Consider the following 23,287-nt stretch of genomic DNA (forward strand, 5'->3'; position numbering starts at 1 on the left):
CCATTGGGCAGGCCAAGAAGTAAAAGACGAAGGATTACCCGTGTCAGAAACAATAATCCTTTCAACTGTGTGCACAATTACAGCTTTACTTCTGCCTGCTGGCCTCTCAACAAAATTGTCCTGCTCTTTTTTTTTTTTTTCCCCCCCCCCCCCCCCCCCCCCCCAATCTGCCCCCACAGCCCTTCTGTATCTTCTAAACCAGCATATAATTTCTCCGGGAATATGTATGACTTCTTCTGTGAAACGCAGGCTCTCTTTTATGATTACATTTAAATTTTTATGATATTTTTTTTTTTTCTTCTCAGAAGTGATGGTTTAATGTGCACCCTCTCGTAAATACCGAGAGGAAAAGAGATGAATCTACTTCCCTTGATGTCCCTCCCCGTGGATACTTATTGGGGCTGGGGGGCGTAAAAGAAGAGGTAGAAGGCAAACTCAGTGGGCACGTTGGTTTTTGATGTAGTTAAGAATGTTGTCTTTTATTCTATTTCTTTTTCTTTTTAATGCATTTACCTGGCAAAAGATAAAAACCCTTTAGGTTTAGACCACAGTTACCCTGCTTACTCCCCACCACCTTCTCTGATATAGATTCAGCTGGAATTGAGTCACAGAAATTTTTTATTTTTTTTTTTAATTATATTTAAAAAATATTGTCTGCCCTTTGTAGTGGTAACATACGTGTCACAGAGGATGTTTACGGGGGGGGATAAATAGAGTTGCATTCTGCACTCATCTAAACGGAGGAGAGTGAAGGAAAAAATGCTCAGGGTGAGCGATTTCTGGGTTGTTTTTTTCTTTTCTTTTCTTTTGTAAACTTTGATTATTTTTTTTCAGAAATGCTGTGTAGATGTGTGTGTGTACATACAGAATTTTACTTTTTTTGTCCCGGCGTATCGTTGATTCTGTAGCTGAAGAGAAGGACCCCTTGTGTTCTTTTCGCTTGCGCTGTGACAGGGCTGCACTTCATCTGCAAAATGGGATATTTTAGGGCAGAAACGGGGTTTCTGGTCTGGGCAGTGCTTTTGGTGGCATCACGGCCACCGTGCCTATGGAGTGACAGCAAAAACTCCTTGGATGGGGAAATAGCTTTGTCCTGTGAACTGAACAGATTTCTCCACTACGTTCCTCCGTAATTTTTGGTATCAAATCTCTTATTTTTCATTTTTACACAAAAGAACGGAGAGCCATAAACCTTGCAAAGCTGGGATGCAGTCACTGTGCTTGTTTTCTTCTTTTTGCTAAATATTACCGTTCGTTAGGTAGCATAGGATAAGAGGAACAGGGTCAGTGTACCTCAGGAAAAAATGAGGATAGAACTTGGTTGTGTCTTTTTTTCCGGGGGGTGGGGAATCAATTCAGGATGCAGATCTCCTGCAACTACCTGTTTGGCTGGCTAAGCGATTTTTTGCTTATCTTGCCTCTGATGTAAAACAAATACCATCTGTCACGCAATAACAACTTCCTTTCTCATTACAGTAAGTAAATGATAGTACTAATTAGCTTTCCTTGAAATCTGGTCATATTTTTGTACCCCTGCAGGAGAATAGGAGGACTCGAGTGTGTCATTCTTGGCTGGACCGCCGGCCGGCTTCACGAGCTGCAGGATAAATGGTGTAAATGCTTTATATTATTAAACTGAATTTTTGTTTATTAGTTTGTTTTGCTGCTCCTTACAGTTTTCCAAGGCACACTGACCTGTGCAGGTAGAATGCTTTATTGCAGAATTGATCCGTTGAACAATTTTGAAGAGAAATCTTTTGTGGTGTTTTTAGGGTGGTTTTTTCGCCAGCGAGAAGGGGCTTCGCTGTGATATTTATTGAAGAGGTTTCAGGAAATGCTTGTGAAAAGTTTTGTTGTTCAGATGAGTCTTCTCTCATCCCAGCGGTGTCACGGCTGCCTTTAGAAAAAATCTTTAGAAAACTTTGGGGGTGTTTTTCTAACAACTTTTGGTGTGGGTTTCAATAGCTCTAACACGGTTTCAGCAGTGTATTATGTAGATGCTTTAATACGGCCGTGAGTAGTAAATCATTTTCCTTTTCATTCTTCTTTTTCTTTTTTTTTTTTTCTTCTTTTTTTTTTCTTTTTTCTTCTTTTTTTTTTTGAGGTGATTGTCCCCCTGAAAAGTTTCATACCTGCTGGAAATCTAAATGGTATCAAAACATTGACTTTATTTTGTCGTGGCTCCGTGCGCCCAGAAGCTTTCTTTCTAACGAAGTCCTGAGTTAGGGTTTTGAAGAAGAAAATGCTGGTTGTAATCTGCAGATGCTTCACCTTTGCTAGAAGGTCCGTAAACAGAGTATGGGATCAAGAAAGCAGGACTCCAGAAATAGCAGTTTTTCATGACTTCCATTCAAATGCCGCCACTTTCCAGCTGCGGGATGAATTCCAAAGAGTTATATCCTTGCCATATAATTTCCAGCAATCACCTAGGGAGAACAGGGGGGCTTTAACTCCAGCTGTCAGAGGTGCTGGGACAGGGACAAGGCGGCAAAATAAGAGTGTCCTGAAATATGTCCAGCCAAAGACAAGGTGATGCCCCTGTAGTTGTAAAGTTAAATTTGCATGGATCCAGGTGGTTTAAATTGTGTTTAAGCAACCGGTGTCTGTAGTTCAGTTCAGCTGAAGAGCCCGACCTCTTCCCACCAGCAACCTCCTGCTGTCCTTGTGGCTCTTCCCAGAAATCTGGGACCTGGGAATGGAGATTCCTTGAGGACAGCAGTCTGTACTTCAGAAGCCCATTCCGTGCAATTACCTTTCTGTCAGAGACCTGAACCTCTCCTGGCCTCATAACCTGCAAAGTCAAGGTGGTGAGAGAAATGCTGAAGTGCCCTGTGGCTGCATTAACCTGAAAGTTTGGATTTTGGTCAACTAGCCTGGCTAGAGGAAAAAATATTCTTGAATTATGCAAGGTGGCTGAGAACTGGTTTAGATGCTAAATGTGACTCAAAAGAAATTAGTAAATGTGGTGGGTTGGGCTACTTTTTTTTTTTGCTTGTTTTATTCTTCCTTAGGATTTTTAGACATCTCAGATCGTATTTGCAGTCGCGTTTGAAGTGAAGTGGAAAAGAAGAGTGGCTCGGGGAAGGGAGCTCATGGTTCAACCCTCCTTTTATGAAGACATGGGCAAAATTAAAGCCTTAACTTACAAAGGAATGGTTATTATCCTGGCTTATGTTAGAAATAGTGTGACAAGCAGAAGTAGGGAGGTGATTGTCCCCCTGTACTCAGCACTGGTGGGGCCAGTATGAACATGATACCTTGAATATCATGTCCAGTTTTGGGCACCTCAACACAAGAGAGATATGGAGGTGGTGGAGCGGGTGCAGAGGAGGGCAACGAAGCTGGTGAAGGGCCTGGAGAATAAACGTTACGAAGAAAGAGTGAAGGAGCTGGGACTGTTTAGTTTGAGGAGGAGAAGGCTGAGAGGAGACCTCATCACTCTCTACAACTACTTGAAAGGACCTTGTAGAGAGGTTGGTGCTGGTCTCTTCTCACTGGTAGTGATAGAAGAAGAGTGAATGGCTTCAAGCTGCAACAGGGTAGGTTTAGACTGGACATTAGGAAACAAGTCTTTGCAGAAAGAGTGGTCAGAGACTGGAATGGGCTGCCCAGGGAGGTGGTGGAGTCACCATCCCTGAATGTTTTTCAAAGTCATTTAGATGTGGTGTTGGGGGATAGGGTGTAGGGGAGAACTTTGTAGAGTGGGGTCGATGGTTGGACTCGATGATCCCAAGGGTCTTTTCCAACCTGAATGATTTGATGATGCTATGAATTATTTGCCATGGAGTCCTGGATGTGTGATGGCAGCTGTAAGCCCATGGTTGGGCGTACGAGATTGCAGGACTTTGTCCCCCACTGGTTCCACTGGGGTTTCATGGGTGCCGTAAGCCGTGGGGCTCGTGTTGGAGAAGGCTGGATGGGGTTGGCTGCTTTTTACAATGTGGTTCATGCCTGCTGGAGCAAAGCACTTTTTTTATCCTCCTTAAACATCACCTGTCTCTTAGACAGAAATGCTTTATAAAAGTTATTCTATAGTAATGCAACAGTGGTTTCATTTCTCACAGAAGTAGTCACTTCTGGGTCAGGAAAAATCTCTATATCCTTCAGAGTAGCAATTAATACACACGCATTCTTCTTTTTAATTTATTTTTTAATAGATATTTATATATATCTATATGCACACCCACAAGCTATAATTTTTAAAGCTCTTTTCCTTCCAATAAAAACACGTGGTTTTCTGCTCCTCCCCGAGTTCATTACGGTTTTTGCCCTTCCCTTTGCTCCCCAAGTTCGTTAGGGGTTTTCACCCTGGGTGGGGTGAGCTCACATAACCTGCAGCAGCCCTGGGACGCGCTGGCCGGGTGCCATGCAGCTGGGTAATCCCTGCAGAACCTTTCCTTCCCAAGCTTTTTCAGGCCGTTGAAGACAAATCCGTAGGGTTAAGATAGCAGAGCATCCTGTTTCAGAGCATAATTTGCGTGGAACGCGTCGCACGCAAGCCGTAAACCTGATAATTAGAGCAGTCTTAAAAGTTTTAAGAAGCCAATAAAAAATAAAAACTAAGGCTACTGCAGGGTTGGGGTTTTTTTTCAGCTGTTTCATTTTTAACTGCGTGAAAGGCTCGCGTTGTCTAACCTCAATCAGGTATCTCATTAATGGAGAAGGGCCCAAACATCTTCACGTACCTCATTAACCCTTTCTCCTGGAGCAGTGGAATTGCAGAGGTCCCATGGTAAATGTGACTTGACCAGGCTTGTTTTCACTCCCAAAACCTCGGTACGCCGAAGCGGTGACACGTGTGTGGCATTTGCGGATTGCTCCTTCGCGCCGGAGGATTCTGAGCCCTCGCCACCAGCCAGAGCCTGATATTAAATAGCAAAGAAAATAAACAGCTTTTATGCTAAGGAAGCAAGGTCCTTATATGGACCTGAAATACTTGAGTACTTCCCAAGTATTTATCAACACTGGCATGAGGGAAAGAAGCATTCCCTATTCTAGGCTTGTGGATGGAAGATTTTGATTTAGGAAACGGAAGGAAGCGGTGTGTAGCCTTGCAAATTCAAGGTATAGTTCCTGAGTCCTAGTCTGGTGACTAAACCAAGCTGTGGAGCCCTAAGAAACATTAATCACCTTCTTTCTGCTTTTCTGTTTTTCCTTCTGTCTTTCTATCTTTCTCCTAAATCCCTCAGGGTAGGCTGCATGTGGCTCCAGGTGGGAGTGGGGACAGGGCTCTCCAGGGGCTGGAAACTAGCTCTTCTGGCTTGATATACTTAAGGAGGTAGGTGGCTCTTCAGATTGGGAGAAATGCAGTATATATTGTGTTTTCCTGGGTATTTGGGGCTGACGGACAAATGCAGTGAATACTGGGGAAAGGAGTAAAATTTTAACATCTTGCACTTTGTGCTCAGGTTCCTTTAAGTTTGTCCTCCACCACATATGCTTGAAAAGCTAGCAGATTGTTCTCCACCGTCAATAAATCCACTTTCCATTAAAGCAAATTACCAGATTGCTCTGTTTGGGTCAAAAAACCTGCTATTCCAGCTTGTTTCCCACGCCCTTACCCCCCAGTCCCTGACCCTTGGGCATCCCAGTAGCATCTTGGATGTGGGCAGATGACAACTGTTGTATGCCCTGGTCTAAATCCTGTCCATCTTCTCACCCATCTCCAAGAGCCATCCTCTTAGAGGGATGCTGACTTCCAAAAAAGTACCGCTCAAAAGTAGAACCAGCAGTTTTGAGTTAATGAAACGCTCATCTCTCCCCCTCATAGGTACCACATCTAGTTGCAGAGCTGTTGGGTGAAATGGGTGGCCTTGGTGGCCGAGGTTGGAAGAGCCATAGGTCATGGTGTCGCTGTGGGTATGAAGATGAAAACCACATGGCTGTGTACCCCATCAGATTGTGATTATAATGGGCAGGGATAGTAGTTGAGAGACCTAAATTTAATGTGTAGGCATCCCCTAGTTTTCAAACGTAATCAGGAGCCTTGAGAAATCACCGAGAGGTGATGGAAACCTACAAATAGTTGGTAGAAATCACCAAATACCGAGTAGCTGCTGCTTTCTTAATTTTCCTTCGAGCGGGCGATTCCTGCAGAAAAGTAACTGAAGAAAATGTTACTTTGGGGACAGCCAGGGGGTTCCAGCTGCTGCCGTAAAAGTGAATGGCAAATCCCACGGGAAGCCGTGTTACCGGTGGCAATTTTCAGGAGGATGGGAAGAAGGTTGCATTGAGCAGGTCTGACTTTGGAAGAAAACTTGAAATTTAATGGAGAGTTCCCTAGAAGTGAGAAGAGTTAAAAATAAGTCCAGAAGGGGATCCTTGGGGGTCAGGAGAACTATATAGAAATGTATAGTTGGCTTTTCTTTTTATGCTTATTGCTACCTTTGTCTTATTGCTAATTCTTACAGACCATAGGGGAAGGGTACAGAGAAGAAATCAAAACCCGTCTTGGATATAAGCAGCTCGATTTTTGCCCAGTAGGAAATTAGCTGAAATATTTTGCTTAATTCTGAGTATCGGGAAGCCAAGAGATTATAAAGTTGCCGCTGGTAAAATCTAGAAATGGGTTTTCATTAGAGGGGGAAAAAAAAAACCAAAAGAAATGTAACTGGGTCTGTTTATAGACATATTTGCCCTGTTTCCTGTACCAGGATGCTGCTTTAAGAACACAAGAGCAAAAATATTCTTAAAAATGTTGCTTCTCAGTTCTGTGGACGCCTTGTGTGTGTCAGCTGTAGTACGGGACACGTATCTGAGTATGCTGAAAAGCTTTTAATCAGCCAGCTCAAGGTCCTCAGATCGATAGGGGGTGAACCTTGAGCGCCTATCTACTGCCATCGTTGCGTACGTTCATTGAGAAAGTTGGTGCACCTGTAAAATAACTCTGGCAAAAGGAAAATGGCAGGGTGTGTTTTGTGCAGGAGGGATTAGCTGGTCCCAGAAGATGCTTTGCTGCCTCTTTTGGTCTGTCCTCAAAACTGCCTTCAAGTAGGATCTGTGAGGCTGCTTCTTTGGGTATTAAATAAAATCTGGTTGTGTTAGAGAAAGGGGAACTTGAACTTCAAATATTGGCACTTGGATTATAAAAGTGATGCAAAAATAAAGTCTGGAAAGGAGAGCCTGTTTTACCTGGTGCAGGGTGAAGAAAACTACTGCTGCTTGTAATTTTGGATAGAAATTCTCTTTCCCTAAAGGATTATACCTGTCGCTTTGAAAGGTCTCCTCTTGAAGCACTCTAGAGGTTGAGCTTTCTTCTGGGGAGCTCACCTGGTTGCCTGGAGGTGGACAATTCCTGGGCAATTTTCTTGGCACGTTCTTTTTCTTAGCCTGGTTGATGTTCCCAGTTTTGCCTGGGTTTGAGTGTCCTGCGGCACCTTTGCAGGTGCTGGTGGGTGTCTCAGCAGCTCTGCCGCCGGCGTTGCCTTGGTTGTGTATGGTTGACATCTAACCATGCCACAGTGACCTCCTTGTGAGGGTGTCACAGCCATCGGTCACTGGGTTAATGGATGTCTAATGCGTGACAGGTTCCACCAAGCCGGGACTCAGCAGCAGTTGTGAGAATGGAATTGGTATTTCCCAGTAGCTCTGGGGTGGGGACAACCCATTTTAGCTTGAGTGTCCCATGCTTTTGCTTACATTGTGTAGTGTCCTTTCTGCTCCCAAATGACCCCCTGCCTGGTGCTGTCCCCAGCAGATGCTGGAGCAACTGCTCTGTGGAAAGGGTACGGGAAGGGGCTTGGGGAAATGGAGCCTCCTGCTGTGGGGGCTCTTTTGACCCTCGTGATGGGCACGTGAATTATCCTGTGTATCTCAGGTGCTTCTAGAATAGCTTCTTGAGAGGTTATGTGCCGCCTTTGAAGCCCCTTGAAAGCTTTGTGGAACTGCTCTCAGGACGTGGTGTGGTCCTGATGACTTCAGCTGAGATGATTTCTGTCTCCTTTCATCTGAGGTACCAGTTGGAGCCATACTTGTGAGGTCTTTTTCCCATAAGGCTGTCCCAGTTGCAGATGGATCTTCCAAAGCCCACTTCACTAATTTGATCACAAACAACTTAAAACACTTTTTTCATGGGTTATTTGAGCTCCACATGTTCTGCCAACACTTTGGAGACCTCATGCCCCAATACATTCCCTGTGGGTGGTGGTATTGGGGTGCTGCATGGCTACCCCACTCTTTTGATCCCTGTCCCCAACTGCATGAGGGAAAGGGTGTCTGGGACCATGTGTTGTTTGGTCTGTGTGTGGGTATTTGGACACTCAACAGGGCCATCCCTTGCTGTTTGATGGGTGTCTTTCCTATGGTGACTTGAGTAGTTAAGATCATCCGTCACAGAGGTGGACTTCCATCCTGGGCAGAAACTGTGTGTTGGGACCAGAAGAAGCGCTGCCTCAATACCACCCTTGAGAAAAAGACCCTGGCAAGGTGGTGTGATGCTCACAAGAGGTTTTGTTTTGTTTTTGTTTTGTTAACATTGCAGTGACAGCTATATTGTGCGAGTCAAAGCTGTGGTTATGACCCGAGATGACTCCAGTGGGGGATGGTTGCCACAAGAAGGAGGCGGTCTCAGTAGAGTTGGCGTCTGCAAGGTCACGTACCCGGAGGGCAATGGAAGAAGTGGATTTCTAATCCATGGTGAAAGGCAGAAAGACAAACTGGTAATAGAACCTAATTCAACTTTTGTCTGTTCTTATAATGAGAATTATCCCAAATCTATCACTATTGTATTCTTCTGCAAGATTTTTTTTTTTATTTAAAACATAAAAAACAGGCATGTGCAAATAGTACCAGATTGGACAAAACAAACCCATCCTCATCTGGAATGGCCATCTGTTGCTATCTAGGTTGTCATGTTGCCACCTGGAAGGAGCAGGTAAATTTTTGACATCCATCTGTGTGCAAAGACCTCCTTTGATGATGGAAAAAAGGCCCTGGGAGTTTGGGGTTTTTTTTGTGGTTTTTTTTTTTTTTTTTTTCTAAGACCTCGCAGAGGTAGGTGAGAAGTGAATTGAAGTGTAAAGAACCCATGAAGCCAGTCACATTGCACTGAGTAACGCAGTGCAAACCTTTAAAACGGCCATGAATTATTCATGCTGCGTGCCCTTCAGGGTTTGAAACGAGCAGAGTGAGCCCATGAAGACAAGTTGTCTCTTATGAATTGAAGCACCGGCTTTCTCCTGCTAGCTGTTTATCTAAAAAGGAGCTCTCTTTTTTTCCCCGCACAAATCAAATGAATAAAGCCCTTTCCCTATTTCCAGAGTCCGCTTTAGATGTTACAGTTTGTTATCTCGTTTTGTATATATTTCATTCATCTGAAATTCGCTCCTGTGAAGCCATGGGCTACCTTAAAAATACATTCCCTGCCCAGGCTCTGCCAACTCAGCATTTGGGCAAAACAAAACAAAAAAAAGCATTATTTGAGTCAGAAATTATCTTGCTGTTTGTCTTGCAATCCTGTTTTGCTTAGGAAGCTTTTTTTTGTTGTTGTTGACACTATTTTGGAGCCATGCTTATGGTTTTGGAGGACAAGGTAAGACTTACAAGCTGAGCATTTCCCTAGGGATGGATTTTGGCACGGCAGAGTTTGAGACAAGTGCCTGGCAGGGGGGCGAGAAAAAAAAGGGTGAGGGGAGTGTTACAGCACTTCCTAAATCTGCTGGGGAATAAAATCTGTGTGGAGCAAAATTATGGAGGGAAGAGGTTCTCCCTCCAGCTGAGCCTCCACTGGCTGGAACCTGTGCCTCCCTGCTCCAGGTCTGGGTCCAAAATTGGGGTAGTGAGGAGTCACCTACTCAAAGCAGAGGGAAAAAAAGATGGATGTGCGATGGTTATGAGAACAATGGCAGCGTCTGGTGTTTATTAGTCATTCTTTAGTAGGGAAGGATGTTCCCCTACGTGAAGCCTACGTCAGGGCTGGGCCAAGATGGCGCCTGTCATGGCCTTGGGGTGGGAAAAGTGACTTTGCTCCTCTTTTGGGGCTCGTGCCCTCCCAGGTGGTGCTGGAGTGCTTTGTGAAGAAGGACCTGGTGTACACCAAGGCGAACCCCACCTTCCACCACTGGAAAGTCGACAACAGAAAGTTCGGGCTCACTTTCCAAAGCCCCGCCGACGCTCGGGCCTTCGACAGAGGAGTGAGGAAAGCCATCGAGGACCTCATTGAAGGTACCGCCGCGCGCAGCAGCCGCCGCTTCCACCTTCTGAAGAGCTGGGGAAGGGGGTTTGAAGCATGGCGTTGGGTCAAAGGGTGGGTTCCAAATCAGTTCTTGGGCTTGGACATCTCTTGTGTGCGTGTCCAAGAGGAGCCGGAGTTTTCTCATCCCTTAAAGAGAGAAGGCATTTCAGTCCAAGTATTTTCATATCTGGCCTGGTCTGTCCAGACTTCCCCCACCTCCTTTAATTATCATCGAGTCAGTTATTACTGCTTTTTTTTGATAGACTTGTTTTTCACGCCAGCAATGGCAACTCCAACAGCCCAGGCTCTTCTTCAGATGCAGCCCAGTCTCATCTTACCGAGTCTTTGTTAAATCATGGTATGAATCCCAGCCTGGAGTTGAATAAAACTCTGTTTTGTTTTTTGGTTTTTTGCAGTAATTAGTTTTGTCTGCATCCTCTTAGTTGAATGGTAGTTCTTGAAGACTTTGTTGTGTTTTTCTTTTGCTTTTTTTTTTCTTTAATTCAGTAAAAAATGCGTTTGAATTGCCTGTGCTTTGAAGTTGTCAGAAATTTTTCCTTTTCACATTTCATTGGAATCAAGCAATCATTATACAACTATAATTCAATAGTCCTTTATTTTAATGAAATTTAATTCTTCATGGGTTTTTTGCTTGGGTTTTTTTTTGGTTTGGTTTAGTTGTGTTTTTTTTAACCATGCCACTTAATGTAGGGGGTTAGTGGTCCAAAGTCTTTCTCATTCTCACCCGGTGTGTCTGGGATATTTTTATATACAGATGGTACTATTTTTTGAGGATACTAGCTCAAATAATATATACAGGCTTGTATTCTTTTGGAGTACATTAGGTCCAGAAGACATCTAAACATTCTGGATGCCCTGTCCTTGCTTTAACATGGAAATGGTAGATACTGGGAGAGAATTAATTCCCCAGAGCCCCTTCCTGGTAAATACCTCATCCGTTAGAGGAAGGATCTTCTCAACTAGTTATTAATTTGCTTTTTTACATGCTGTTAACATGAAGAAGTTACAGGTAGGCCTCCCACTTTCTTCTTGCTGGCTTGCTGAAACTGGGAAGCATTTTGGGTCATAACGGTGATGTTTTGTGTTAAGTGGCACGGGATTATGCCAAGTTTTTCGAGGAGATGCCAACTCAGCTGTATTGAGTAGCATTTTGGAGGTGCTGGTACGTGGCAATTTCTGCTCTTTCTGATCCATTTTCCAGTGGAGGTGTTTAAAATGAGGTTCTGTATCTCAGATACTTCAAAATCAGCAAATCTATATTTATCCCATTAACAGCACAGACAGATCCTCATGAATGTGTTCCTCCTTAACTTCCAAATAAGGCTTTCTGAATGAAAACCAATAACTGGCTTGTGCACACAGAGCATCAGGCAGAGGGTTTCCTTTATTGTGCATTCTTTGTTCACGTAGCTGATTAAATTTAGCAGGTAATATGAAGCACAACAAACCGTGTCCATTTGAAGCTCCGCTTGATGAAATCACTGCTTTGTTAGAATCGTTGTTATTAATATTTAACCAGTAGCTTGTTCCCTGTAACATCAGAAGCATGGAAGTTTTGTGCACAAGTACAGGAATCCTGTGCAGCTCTGTAGAAAATTTGGATTATTTTTTTTTATTATTATTATTTTTAAAGCTTAACGTGGTGAATGTTACTTAGTTTTTTAAGTGGGCTTTCTCACTTAGCTCTGCACATCTTCGTCATGATGCGACTGAGAGCAGCCAGGGCTGGTGCGGATGGCATTATATAAAGCTCATGATTTAAAAAAAAAAATTCCAGAACGAAGGTGGTACAAACAGCTCAACTATTTTAGTTAGGGAAGTGATGTTGCCCTAATTCAGTGTAGCACTGGGCTTACATTAAAAAAAATCGTCCTGTCGCTTCTCTCCCTGATCCAGAGTCCCTCCCCGTCTCTCCTGGAGCCCCTTTAGGGACTGGAAGGGGCTCTGTTTTCTCCCTAGAGCCTTCTCTTCTCCAGGCTGAACCCCCCCAACTCTCTCAGCCTGTCCTCACAGGAGATGTGCTCTAACCCTCTGATCATCTTCATGGCCTCCTCTGGACTCCCTCCAACAGATCTATGTCCTTCTGATGTTGGTACCCCCCAAGCTGGAGGCAGCACTTTGGGGGGGTCTCCCCACAGTGGAGCAGAGGGGCAGAATCCCCTCCTCATCCTGCTGGCCATGCTGCTGGGGATGCAGCCCAGGATGGGGTTGGCTTTCTGGGCTGCCAGTGCATGTTGCCAGTTCATGTTGAGCTTCTCATCCACCAACACCCCCAAGTCCTTCTTCTCAGGGCTGCTCTCCATCCATTCTCCATCCAGCCTGTATTTGTGCTTGGGCTTTCCCTGACCCAGCTGTAGGACCTTGCACTTGGTCTGGTAGAACTTCATGTGGTTTGCACAGGTCCACTACTCCGCCCTTTCCATGTCCCTCTGGATGGCATCCCTTCCCTCTAGGGTGTCAACCACATCAGACAAAGATGTCACTGGTCGCCACTTGGACATCAAGCTGTTGATGGCAACTCTTTGAGCGTGACTGTCCAGCCAGTTCATCTTTCCCTGACCCAGCTGTAGGACCTTGCACTTGGTCTGGTAGAACTTCATGTGGTTTGCACAGGTCCACTACTCCGCCCTTTCCATGTCCCTCTGGATGGCATCCCTTCCCTCTAGGGTGTCAACCACATCAGACAAAGATGTCACTGGTCGCCACTTGGACATCAAGCTGTTGATGGCAACTCTTTGAGCGTGACTGTCCAGCCAGTTCATTACCCACCAAGCAGTCTATCTGTCAAATCCATCAAATCCATCCAATCTCTTCAATTTAGAGATAAGGACGTCATGCAGGACAGTGTCAAAGGCTTTGCTGAAGTCCAGTAAATGATGTCTGTTGCTCTCCCCTTATCCAGTGATGCTGTAGCACCATCGTAGAAGGCCACCAAATTTGTCAGGCACGATTTCTCCTTTGAGGCCATGTTGGCTGTCACCAATCACCTCTTTATTTTTCATGTGCCTTAGCAGAGTTTCCAGGAGGATCTGCTCCATGATCTTGCCAGGCACAGAGGTGAGACTGACCAGCCTGTAGTTGCCCGGGTCTTCCTTTTTTTTTCCTTTTTAAAAATGGGGGTTATGTTTCCCCTTTTCCAGTCAGTGTTAAGTTCACCAGACTGACACGACTTCTCAAGTGTGATGGGTAGTGGCATGGCATCTTCATCCGCCAGTTCCCTCAGGACCCACGGATGAATCCCATCAGGTCCCATGGACTTGTGCACCTCCAGGCTTCTCAGCTGGTCTTGTCGCCACTTGGACATCAAGCTGTTGATGGCAACTCTTTGAGCGTGACTGTCCAGCCAGTTCATTACCCACCAAGCAGTCTATCTGTCAAATCCATCAAATCCATCCAATCTCTTCAATTTAGAGATAAGGACGTCATGCAGGACAGTGTCAAAGGCTTTGCTGAAGTCCAGTAAATGATGTCTGTTGCTCTCCCCTTATCCAGTGATGCTGTAGCACCATCGTAGAAGGCCACCAAATTTGTCAGGCACGATTTCTCCTTTGAGGCCATGTTGGCTGTCACCAATCACCTCTTTATTTTTCATGTGCCTTAGCAGAGTTTCCAGGAGGATCTGCTCCATGATCTTGCCAGGCACAGAGGTGAGACTGACCAGCCTGTAGTTGCCCGGGTCTTCCTTTTTTTTTCCTTTTTAAAAATGGGGGTTATGTTTCCCCTTTTCCAGTCAGTGTTAAGTTCACTAGACTGACACGACTTCTCAAGTGTGATGGGTAGTGGCATGGCATCTTCATCCGCCAGTTCCCTCAGGACCCACGGATGAATCCCATCAGGTCCCATGGACTTGTGCACCTCCAGGCTTCTCAGCTGGTCTTGAACCTGGTCTTCTCCTACAGTGGGTGGTACCTCATTCTCCCACTCCCTACTTTTGCTTTCTGTGACTTGGGTGGTGTGGTTAGAGCCCTTAGCAGTGAAGACTGAGGCAAAAAAATCATTGAGTACCTCAGCTTTCTCCATGTTCCAGGTGACCAGGTCTCCCGTGTCCTTCCTGAGTGTGCCCACATTTTCCCTAGTCTTCCTTTTGGCACTGACATACCTATAGAAGGCTTTCTTGTTGACCTTAACACCCCTGGCCAGATTTAACTCTATGTGGCCTTCAGCTTTTCTAACCTGATCCCTGGCTGCTTGTACAACTTCTCTGGAATCCTCTCAGGCATTATCAAAGTGAGGTTTATTTCTTTTAAATTAGAAGTCATTTCCCCCCCTCCCCAGATTTAGGGAATATGTGAAGAATAACTCACATATGGTTTCTTGACAGCTGAGGAGCTGGTCTTGAGTGCTGATTAGTATGTAGCTTTATAGTTCTTCAGAAGTGAAAGTCTTCTGTAATTGGAAATGTTAACTGCTATTTTTAACACAGTTAATTAGCATCGGCAGCCATGCAGTTGCGTGTTAAGAAACACTTTCAGATTTTACCTTCCCAACCTGGCTACCAGGGTTTTTCTTCCTTAATTAAACTTTTTTATACATCTGCAACATACAAAGTTGCGAGAATCCAAACATTTACCAGCCTAATAAAAAAAATGGTTGCACGGGGATGCCATGCATTTAAAAAGCTGTTGTTTGGTTTGTTTTTTTTCCTAGGGTCTACAACTTCCTCCTCAACGCTAGACTGACCAGCCTGTAGTTGCCCGGGTCTTCCTTTTTTTTTCCTTTTTAAAAATGGGGGTTATGTTTCCCCTTTTCCAGTCAGTGTTAAGTTCACCAGACTGACACGACTTCTCAAGTGTGATGGGTAGTGGCATGGCATCTTCATCCGCCAGTTCCCTCAGGACCCACGGATGAATCCCATCAGGTCCCATGGACTTGTGCACCTCCAGGCTTCTCAGCTGGTCTTGAACCTGGTCTTCTCCTACAGTGGGTGGTACCTCATTCTCCCACTCCCTACTTTTGCTTTCTGTGACTTGGGTGGTGTGGTTAGAGCCCTTAGCAGTGAAGACTGAGGCAAAAAAATCATTGAGTACCTCAGCTTTCTCCATGTTCCAGGTGACCAGGTCTCCCGTGTCCTTCCTGAGTGTGCCCACATTTTCCCTAGTCTTCCCCCGGGTCTTCCTTTTTTTTTCCTTTTTAAAAATGGGGGTTATGTTTCCCCTTTTCCAGTCAGTGTTAAGTTCACCAGACTGACACGACTTCTCAAGTGTGATGGGTAGTGGCATGGCATCTTCATCCGCCAGTTCCCTCAGGACCCACGGATGAATCCCATCAGGTCCCATGGACTTGTGCACCTCCAGGCTTCTCAGCTGGTCTTGAACCTGGTCTTCTCCTACAGTGGGTGGTACCTCATTCTCCCACTCCCTACTTTTGCTTTCTGTGACTTGGGTGGTGTGGTTAGAGCCCTTAGCAGTGAAGACTGAGGCAAAAAAATCATTGAGTACCTCAGCTTTCTCCATGTTCCAGGTGACCAGGTCTCCCGTGTCCTTCCTGAGTGTGCCCACATTTTCCCTAGTCTTCCTTTTGGCACTGACATACCTATAGAAGGCTTTCTTGTTGACCTTAACACCCCTGGCCAGATTTAACTCTATGTGGCCTTCAGCTTTTCTAACCTGATCCCTGGCTGCTTGTACAACTTCTCTGGAATCCTCTCAGGCATTATCAAAGTGAGGTTTATTTCTTTTAAATTAGAAGTCATTTCCCCCCCTCCCCAGATTTAGGGAATATGTGAAGAATAACTCACATATGGTTTCTTGACAGCTGAGGAGCTGGTCTTGAGTGCTGATTAGTATGTAGCTTTATAGTTCTTCAGAAGTGAAAGTCTTCTGTAATTGGAAATGTTAACTGCTATTTTTAACACAGTTAATTAGCATCGGCAGCCATGCAGTTGCGTGTTAAGAAACACTTTCAGATTTTACCTTCCCAACCTGGCTACCAGGGTTTTTCTTCCTTAATTAAACTTTTTTATACATCTGCAACATACAAAGTTGCGAGAATCCAAACATTTACCAGCCTAATAAAAAAAATGGTTGCACGGGGATGCCATGCATTTAAAAAGCTGTTGTTTGGTTTGTTTTTTTTCCTAGGGTCTACAACTTCCTCCTCAACGCTTCACAACGAGGCCGAGGTTGGCGATGATGATGTCTTCACAGTAAGTACATCTCAGCCCAGGTTGTTCTCCTTTATACTCCAGTTTACGTGGTCAGGTTGGAAAAGGTTTTTCTGTTTTATGCCTCGGGGTTGGCTTCCAGCCCTCATCCTGTTTGGCCAGCGGGTGTGTTTTATTTGATGGAAGTATGCGCTCCACAGAAGGTGAAGCCTTGGCTTTCTCTTGGCTTCCCGTCGCCACGTGAAAAGCACGGCCGAGCAGATGTTGTCAGGGCTAGAAGTGAGGGAATAATAACTCTCAGATTTCCTGTGGCTTGGTCTGAGTGGTGCACACACCTGAATACTTCTCTCTCTCTCTCTTCCTTGAGAAACTTCCCACACGCTCAAGTGGGTGGCTGCTGCTCAGGTGCAGGCTGAAGGGATTAAGGTTTTGAGTTGCAGTTGTTAACAAAAGCCAACTTCACAAGTGTTTCACCTGTGCATGACGGCACAGTAGCATGCTGTCACCTCACCGGTGGGGACTTCAAGAAGAATGAGTTGTTGGTATTTAATTTGTGGTAACATCTAAAATGCATTCCGGAGCTTTCCTGAAGCAGAGGCAGCTCCTGTCCCCCTTATCCATGCACGCTTTTAAAGCAAAAAAAAAAAATAATAACAATTATGTCAGATCAAATTGTAATCTGATCACAGATACTCCGTGGACTGAAAAGAAGATGCTCGCAACTAATATTTCGTGGTATTTAATTTATTTGCGTGGCTCCGATGGCGGCTCCCTGCGTACATGCGTTAGTTGTGTTATAAATGCTTTCCTCGCCCAGGGGGGTGGAAGGTGGGACGTCCTCAGCAACAAACACAATTAAAGCCATCTTTGGGATGCTTCCCTGCATCTTTAGGGTTAAGGAGGGCAAACTGAGGACCGGCATCGCGCCATTTGAAAACGGGCACCCATGGGGGGAAGCACCCAAAGACCCCAAGTGTTTTTGAGGGTGCTGTTTGACTGGTGTGAGGACAAGGGCATGTTCCCTGCTGCTTTTTGACCAGATCCTCCCCACGATTGGCACGTTGGCCGCATCTGTCCTTTTGTCACGGGCTCCGGGAGACAAACAACAGCAGGCGGGGGTTAAAAGGTGACTTCCTGCAGCAAAACTATCATTAGCAGCTGCTTCCCAACTACCTGCCAGGAGAGATTTATGGGCGCTGGGATGGGACAGGATTGGGGGAGAGGAGGGGGAGGCACCCACTTGGGGATTTGTGTTGTTTTGTCCCCAAATTCACCAGCTGGGTGCCACTCTGCTGTGCTCTTCAGAAAGGGGACGGACGACCGTCGAAACGTCCGTGCCTTGGGCGAGCGTGTGCCAGCTCTCGCTGGGCTAAAGGTGGAAAGGCTTGGCAGTTCAAGCAGTGAAAAGGAGTCTTTGGAAAACGGAAAGGGTTATTTTTTGCTAAAATCCACCTGGCTGACATTTTAGGGGGCCTGGGAGGGCTCCTGTGTTTCCCCGCGTTCTCAATTTTGTGACGTGAGTGTTGATTTTTGAACTTGCAGGGTGGTTTTTTTACTGGGAGGAAGAAGTCGTTGCCTTTAAGTAGGTGTTGCTTTACCTTGGGAAAGTTGAATGAAGGGTGCTTGGCTGCATAAGAATCACTCAATCTCCTGCATTCAAAGTGAAGAGCCAAAAGTGTGATTTTCCCCCCTCCTTGACCCCAGGGAGGTGACAGATAACTCCCCCCCCTCCCCTGCTGTGCAGATATTTAAGGGTAGGATGCTTGGAGGAGGAGGAGAAACCAAGCTACTTGATGGCATCAGCAGGGGGGAAAACCTCAGCTGCAGTTGACGCCTTGTTGGGATACAGGGGGACGTCCTCACAGGTTGTCCCCTGCTCAGAAATTCTCTCTGCATGTTGCGGGACCTCCAGAGCAGTGAGAGGGACTCCAGCGATGGTGGAAGCTGCCATGGTGCCTTTGGTCAAGCTGTCACATCAGGGCAGGTGTGTTGTCACACTCCAAAAAAAAACAGGCTTTAGGAGCATCTTTTTTTCCCCTGAATATTTCTTCTCGGCCTTCCTAGGATGGAGTTTGTCCTTTTCCTGCAGTCCTTAAGCTCTTTGAAGCTCTCGACTTCCCATTTATCTGGTGGGTGATGGTGGAGTATGAAGTCTGCATAAGCCTGAAGCATGGAGGTGTTTTAGACTGGAAGAAATTGATAGGTCTGTGATGCGTTTTATTTTTACCCTTCTGTTTCATTCTTTCTTTGCAATTCTTCGACTTGCGTATCATAGTCCATTTGGTCAGCCTTGCACACAAACCTTCTTTACAACTTCCCTGTAAACTCCTTTCCCCAGCCGCAGCGGTGGTTTTGTTGAGTTTGGGGTGGTTTTTTTTTCCTCTGTTTTAAAGAGAAAGTACATTTGTTCTTTTTTATTTCCTAAGGTAGTTATTAAAATCTTCACAGTCCTCCCCCTCTCCCACACATGCATGAATAAACTTCACTGCGTGCGGCAGAATTTTCAGAAGCATCTGCATGATTGAGTCATTTAAGCAGTCATTTACCCATCTCTGAAAATCCCAGCCGTCGCTCTTGGCCTCAGCTATTTGGCCTGAGGTCCTGCCCCTCCTTGGAAGACGTTTCAATCTGTTCAACCGCAGTGGTCTGAAACTTGACATTCCTTATGCAGCTTTACAGATGGCCACCCCAGCTCTACCTTGCGTGTCAGCACTGATGTTTGCACCAATGTCATGGTACCGGCTTTAAAACAGCCACTCTCATCACATGTAAGCACCCACCCTGATATGGATGTTGGATACTGGTTGACACGAGGTTTTTATGCTGTCCCTGATCCTGTTAGCTTCAGTACCGCTCCGTGGGATGATGAATTTGTGCATTTTTTTGCACGTGTAACTCATACATCATCCATTTCGTTTATTCATCAGCCAGCACGCAACCCTTCCAGGCATCCAGCAAGTTACTTACACAGGGAAGAGAAGGTTTGCCCCAGAGGCAGAGCTCTTCCTCAGGTTGTGGTCTTGTGTGGCTTAATGGAGAATCATTTTCGTGTACCAGAAGGTGGGGATTTTTGTGTGTAAGGGGGTGAATTATACACAGCTGTGGCTGCAGGAACATTGGCTTGGAAAGCATCCCTGGTGTCGGTAGCCTGATCTCCTCCCATTATTGTAATTTGGGGTGCCCAGATGATAACTTGGGCAGTTGTACAGAATCACATGGGGTTGGAAGGGACCTCTAGAGATCATCTAGTCCAACCCCCTGCCAGAGCAGGTCCACCCAGAGCAGATCCCACAGGAACGTGTGTCCAGGTGGGTTTTGAATGTCTCCAGAGAAAGAGACTCCACCACCTCCCTGGGCAGCCTCTTCCAGGGCTCTGCCACCCTCACAGGAAACCTCCTCATGTTTAGGTGGAACTTCTTATCTTCAAGTTTGTGCCCATTTCCTCTTGTCCTGTCCCTGAGCACCACTGAAAAAAGACCGGCCCCATCCTTTTGACACCTACCCTTCAAGTAGTTCTAAGCATTGATCAGATCTCCCCTCAGCCTTCTCCTCTCCAGACTAAAAAGACCCAAGTCCCTCAGCCCCTCCTCGTAAGGGAGATGCTCCAGGCCCCTCATCATCTCTGTAGCCCTCTGCTGTCCCCTCTCCAGCAGTTCCCTGTCCTTCTGGAACTGGGGAGCCCAGAACTGGACCCAGTGCTCCAGATGGGGCCTCCCCAGGGCAGAGTAGAGGAGGATGACCTCTCTCAACCTGCTGGTCACACTCTTCCTGATGCCCCCCAGGATGCCATTGGCCTTCTTGGCCACAAGGGCCCATTGCTGGCTCATGGTCATCCTGTTGTCCACCAGGACTCCTTGGTCTTTCTCCTCAGAGCTGCTCTCCAGCAGGTCAGCCCCAACCTGTCCTGGTGCAGGGGGTTATTCCTCCCCAGGTGCAGCACCCTACACTACCTTGCCCCATCCCGAGGGTGTTTGCTCCGCATCCATCGTTCCAAAGCGTGGGTTACATCTTTAAAAACAAGACTTTGCCATCTAATATTTTTCCCGTGGATTAGACCTACAGCAGCTGGATGAATCGATCCAACCCCCTGTTCTGAAACTGATACCTGACAGGGCAGAAAGCAGAAGAATATAGAAATAAATGTCGCTGACTTGAGGGGAAAAAATGCTTATTTCTAAAATGAAATCTCCATTTAGAAGTTTTAACAATATGTAGTTGTGTTTCTTTAATTCCAGATCCCCAGTAGAGCCCATAAATGTTTTCCATATGTTAGCAAATAAATTTCTCCTGTCTTGTACGTTATAAATCGTCCTCTCAAGAGATGCAATCTGAGTAAGACTAGCCATCCGTTCTGTCTCCGCTGGGGGAAACATTGTCATTGCAACGGTCTGAGATGGTTCTGTTTGTCTTCAGCCAGCCAGCCTGCATCTTCAGCCTTCTTTAATTAACATTCATTTCAGAAATAACGTTTAATAAGAATATATTCTCCGGTTCCTCAGCCACAGAATTTGCCATATAATTGAGTTCTCGTGCAAAATCTACACTTTTACTTTCAATTACAGATAATAATCCCACATGGCCGTGAAGTGAAAAATGTGAATTGAGTCCAAGGAAAGAAAGGTCAATGTCTTCCAGAGTCTGCAGAGTGCCTGAAAATGGTCTCTTTTAGCAGCCCATCTGAAAAAGCCAGAGGTGTTTGTTCTGAAACAAACCTTATGACCGGTTCAGCTGAAACACCACTGGTGTTTTTGAGATAAATCTGTGGCCTCGTGCCTGCTCTAGAGCTAAAGACAAGACACCCAGGTCAGTTCTGGTTTGGGTATCTAAAAATGACTGCAGTCCCCTTCGGGGTTAATGGAGAATGTAAAGGAGAAAACAACAAAACCCAACCTCACTAAGTGTGATGTGTGTGCTGCAGTCCTCACTGTTGCACGTCGTCAGTAGTAATTTTTACAAAACCCTAGTTTTTGTTCAAAATGAGCCTTGCAAGGTTCATCAGGTGGAGCAGGCGTGATCTAGAGGTGCATGGCTGAGCGACAGGGTTGCATTTCAAGACGTCTAGGCTGGATCCATCGCTTCCCTTGCTGGCTCCTGGGCAAAACCACCTTCTCTACCTCGGTTCCCCACCTCCAGGATGGGGCAACTCTCCTCCCACTTCACTGAGGTGTTACAGCCAGATCTTGCTACCACCACCGCTCTTCTTCTGGGGCTGAAATCTTCAGAGTCATGTCTTCACCACAAACCTGTGTGTTTAGAGCGATCCTGTGCCCCTCCTGCCTTTTTCTTGGGGTGAACAAGTATTCCTGTGCTGGGAGATGTTGGAGTTAGGAAGTTTGTCCTGCGGCTTTGGACGCTGCTGATGGTGGTTTAAGAGACAGACACAATTACCCGTTCCCCGCCGTAGCGGTGCAGATCGTGGCAGATGTTAACGTTCCAGTCCTCCTTGCATCTCTTCTGGTTTCCAAATTAAAAAACCAGATTTCTCCCTGCTGCCTTTTCCATGAAACCTTTTCCCTACTTTCATCTCCCATGTGGGCCTCAAGCGTGTTACAGCCTCACTATTAAAATTTATAAGATTTATGTTAGTTAGATAAACACTAAATCTAATTTTTCTTGCTGGCTTGGTTGTTTCACGTTCAGATGGTTCTTTTAAAGAACCACTGTAGCTCTTTTTCCTTAAAGTAGACGTGTAGGAACCCAGTCCAATTACTTCGGAAAGATATTTGCAAGTTGTGTGTGATGCTGGAGCATCTCCTGTCCCACCCCCTCTGTGGAAAATGGTGTTGCTGGGAGTAGAGAAGCACTGAGGGGAGGTCGTTCTCCCCCTCTGCTCTGCGCTGGGGAGGCCACAACTGGAATACTACGTCCAGTTCTGGGCTCCCCAGTTCAAGAGAGACAGGGAACTACTGGAGAGAGTCAAGATGATGGAGGGATTGGAGCATCTCCCTGGTAAGGAAAGGCTGAGAGAGCTGGGACTCTTTAGCCTGGAGAAGGCTGAGGGAAGACCTTATCAATGCTGACAAGGATCTAAAGGGTGGGTTGAAGGAGGATGGAGCCGGACTCTTTTCAGTGGTTCCCAGTGACAGGACGAGGGGCAACGGGCACAAGCTGGAACATGGGAAGTTCCTTTTAAATCTGAGGAAGAACTTCTTTGGGGTGAGGGTGGCAGAGCCCTGGAAGAGGCTGCCCAGGGAGGGTGTGGAGTCCCCTTCTCTGGAGATCTTCAAGACCCGCCTGGATGCCGTCCTGAGTGATGTGCTCTGGGCAACCCTGCTTTGGCAGGGGAGTTGGACTGGATGATCTCTAGAAGGTCCCTTCCAACTCTTGACAGTTCCGTGATTCTGAGTTGCAAGATTTATATCTTTCCCGAGTTGCGCTCGGGGATCGAGGAGCCCACGAGATCCTGCAATTTCCTTTTTCCTCCAGCTAAGCTAGAGTAACAAAAAGGAAAAAAAAAAAAAGCCTTTTGGAGGCGCTGAGCTCCGCGTGGGGGTGGTGGGGTGCGGTGCTGAGGTAGTCACCCTGAGCAAATCCACCTTGTTTGCTCGGTGAGGCTGAGCAAAGCCACTGGGGGGGTTGTCACAGCGATAGGACTGTGACAATCCCTATGGTGTTCCTCCCCGCTCAGTGACCAGCTGTGCCGTGCAGGTGGAGCCAAAAGGTTTGTTGCCGGGAGCCACATCCTCTGCTGTCTTGATTTTTGGGGCTTGCATCATAAACCACAGCTATTCTACTTCAGAGTTTTAAAAGAAAAAGGAAAAAAAAAGAAAAAAAAGGACTTGCCAAGAAGAGAGAAATTCACACAGAGAAACCAGCAGAGAAATCCCTTCATCAAAAAGCCTTTAAGCAATAAACTAATGAACTGGACTAAGATTTATTCCTATTTTTTATAGTTGGGTCTCTGGAGTTATACACGGTGCTCTGGCCATCCTACACTTAAACAGTCGGTGCAACACCACCCTGACAAGTGCTCTTCACACCTGAACGCGGCT

At 46.0% G+C, this 23,287-nt stretch overlaps 1 protein-coding gene across 1 annotated transcript in view; it reads left to right on the plus strand.

Moving 5' to 3' along the window:
- The window catches only part of SPRED2 (sprouty-related, EVH1 domain containing 2), a 40,811-nt gene that overhangs the window by 136 nt on the left and 17,388 nt on the right, over nt 1-23,287 (plus strand). Inside the window, exons 2-4 of the mRNA XM_014964476.1 lie at nt 8,480-8,657; nt 9,993-10,161; nt 16,273-16,337. Of these exons, the coding sequence (XP_014819962.1) occupies nt 8,480-8,657; nt 9,993-10,161; nt 16,273-16,337 (412 nt within the window). The remainder of the gene's footprint in view (nt 1-8,479; nt 8,658-9,992; nt 10,162-16,272; nt 16,338-23,287) is intronic.

The sequence above is a fragment of the Calidris pugnax genome, unplaced genomic scaffold, assembly GCF_001431845.1.
Source record: "Calidris pugnax isolate Ruff unplaced genomic scaffold, ASM143184v1 scaffold219, whole genome shotgun sequence".
NCBI classification, from domain to species: domain Eukaryota; kingdom Metazoa; phylum Chordata; class Aves; order Charadriiformes; family Scolopacidae; genus Calidris; species Calidris pugnax.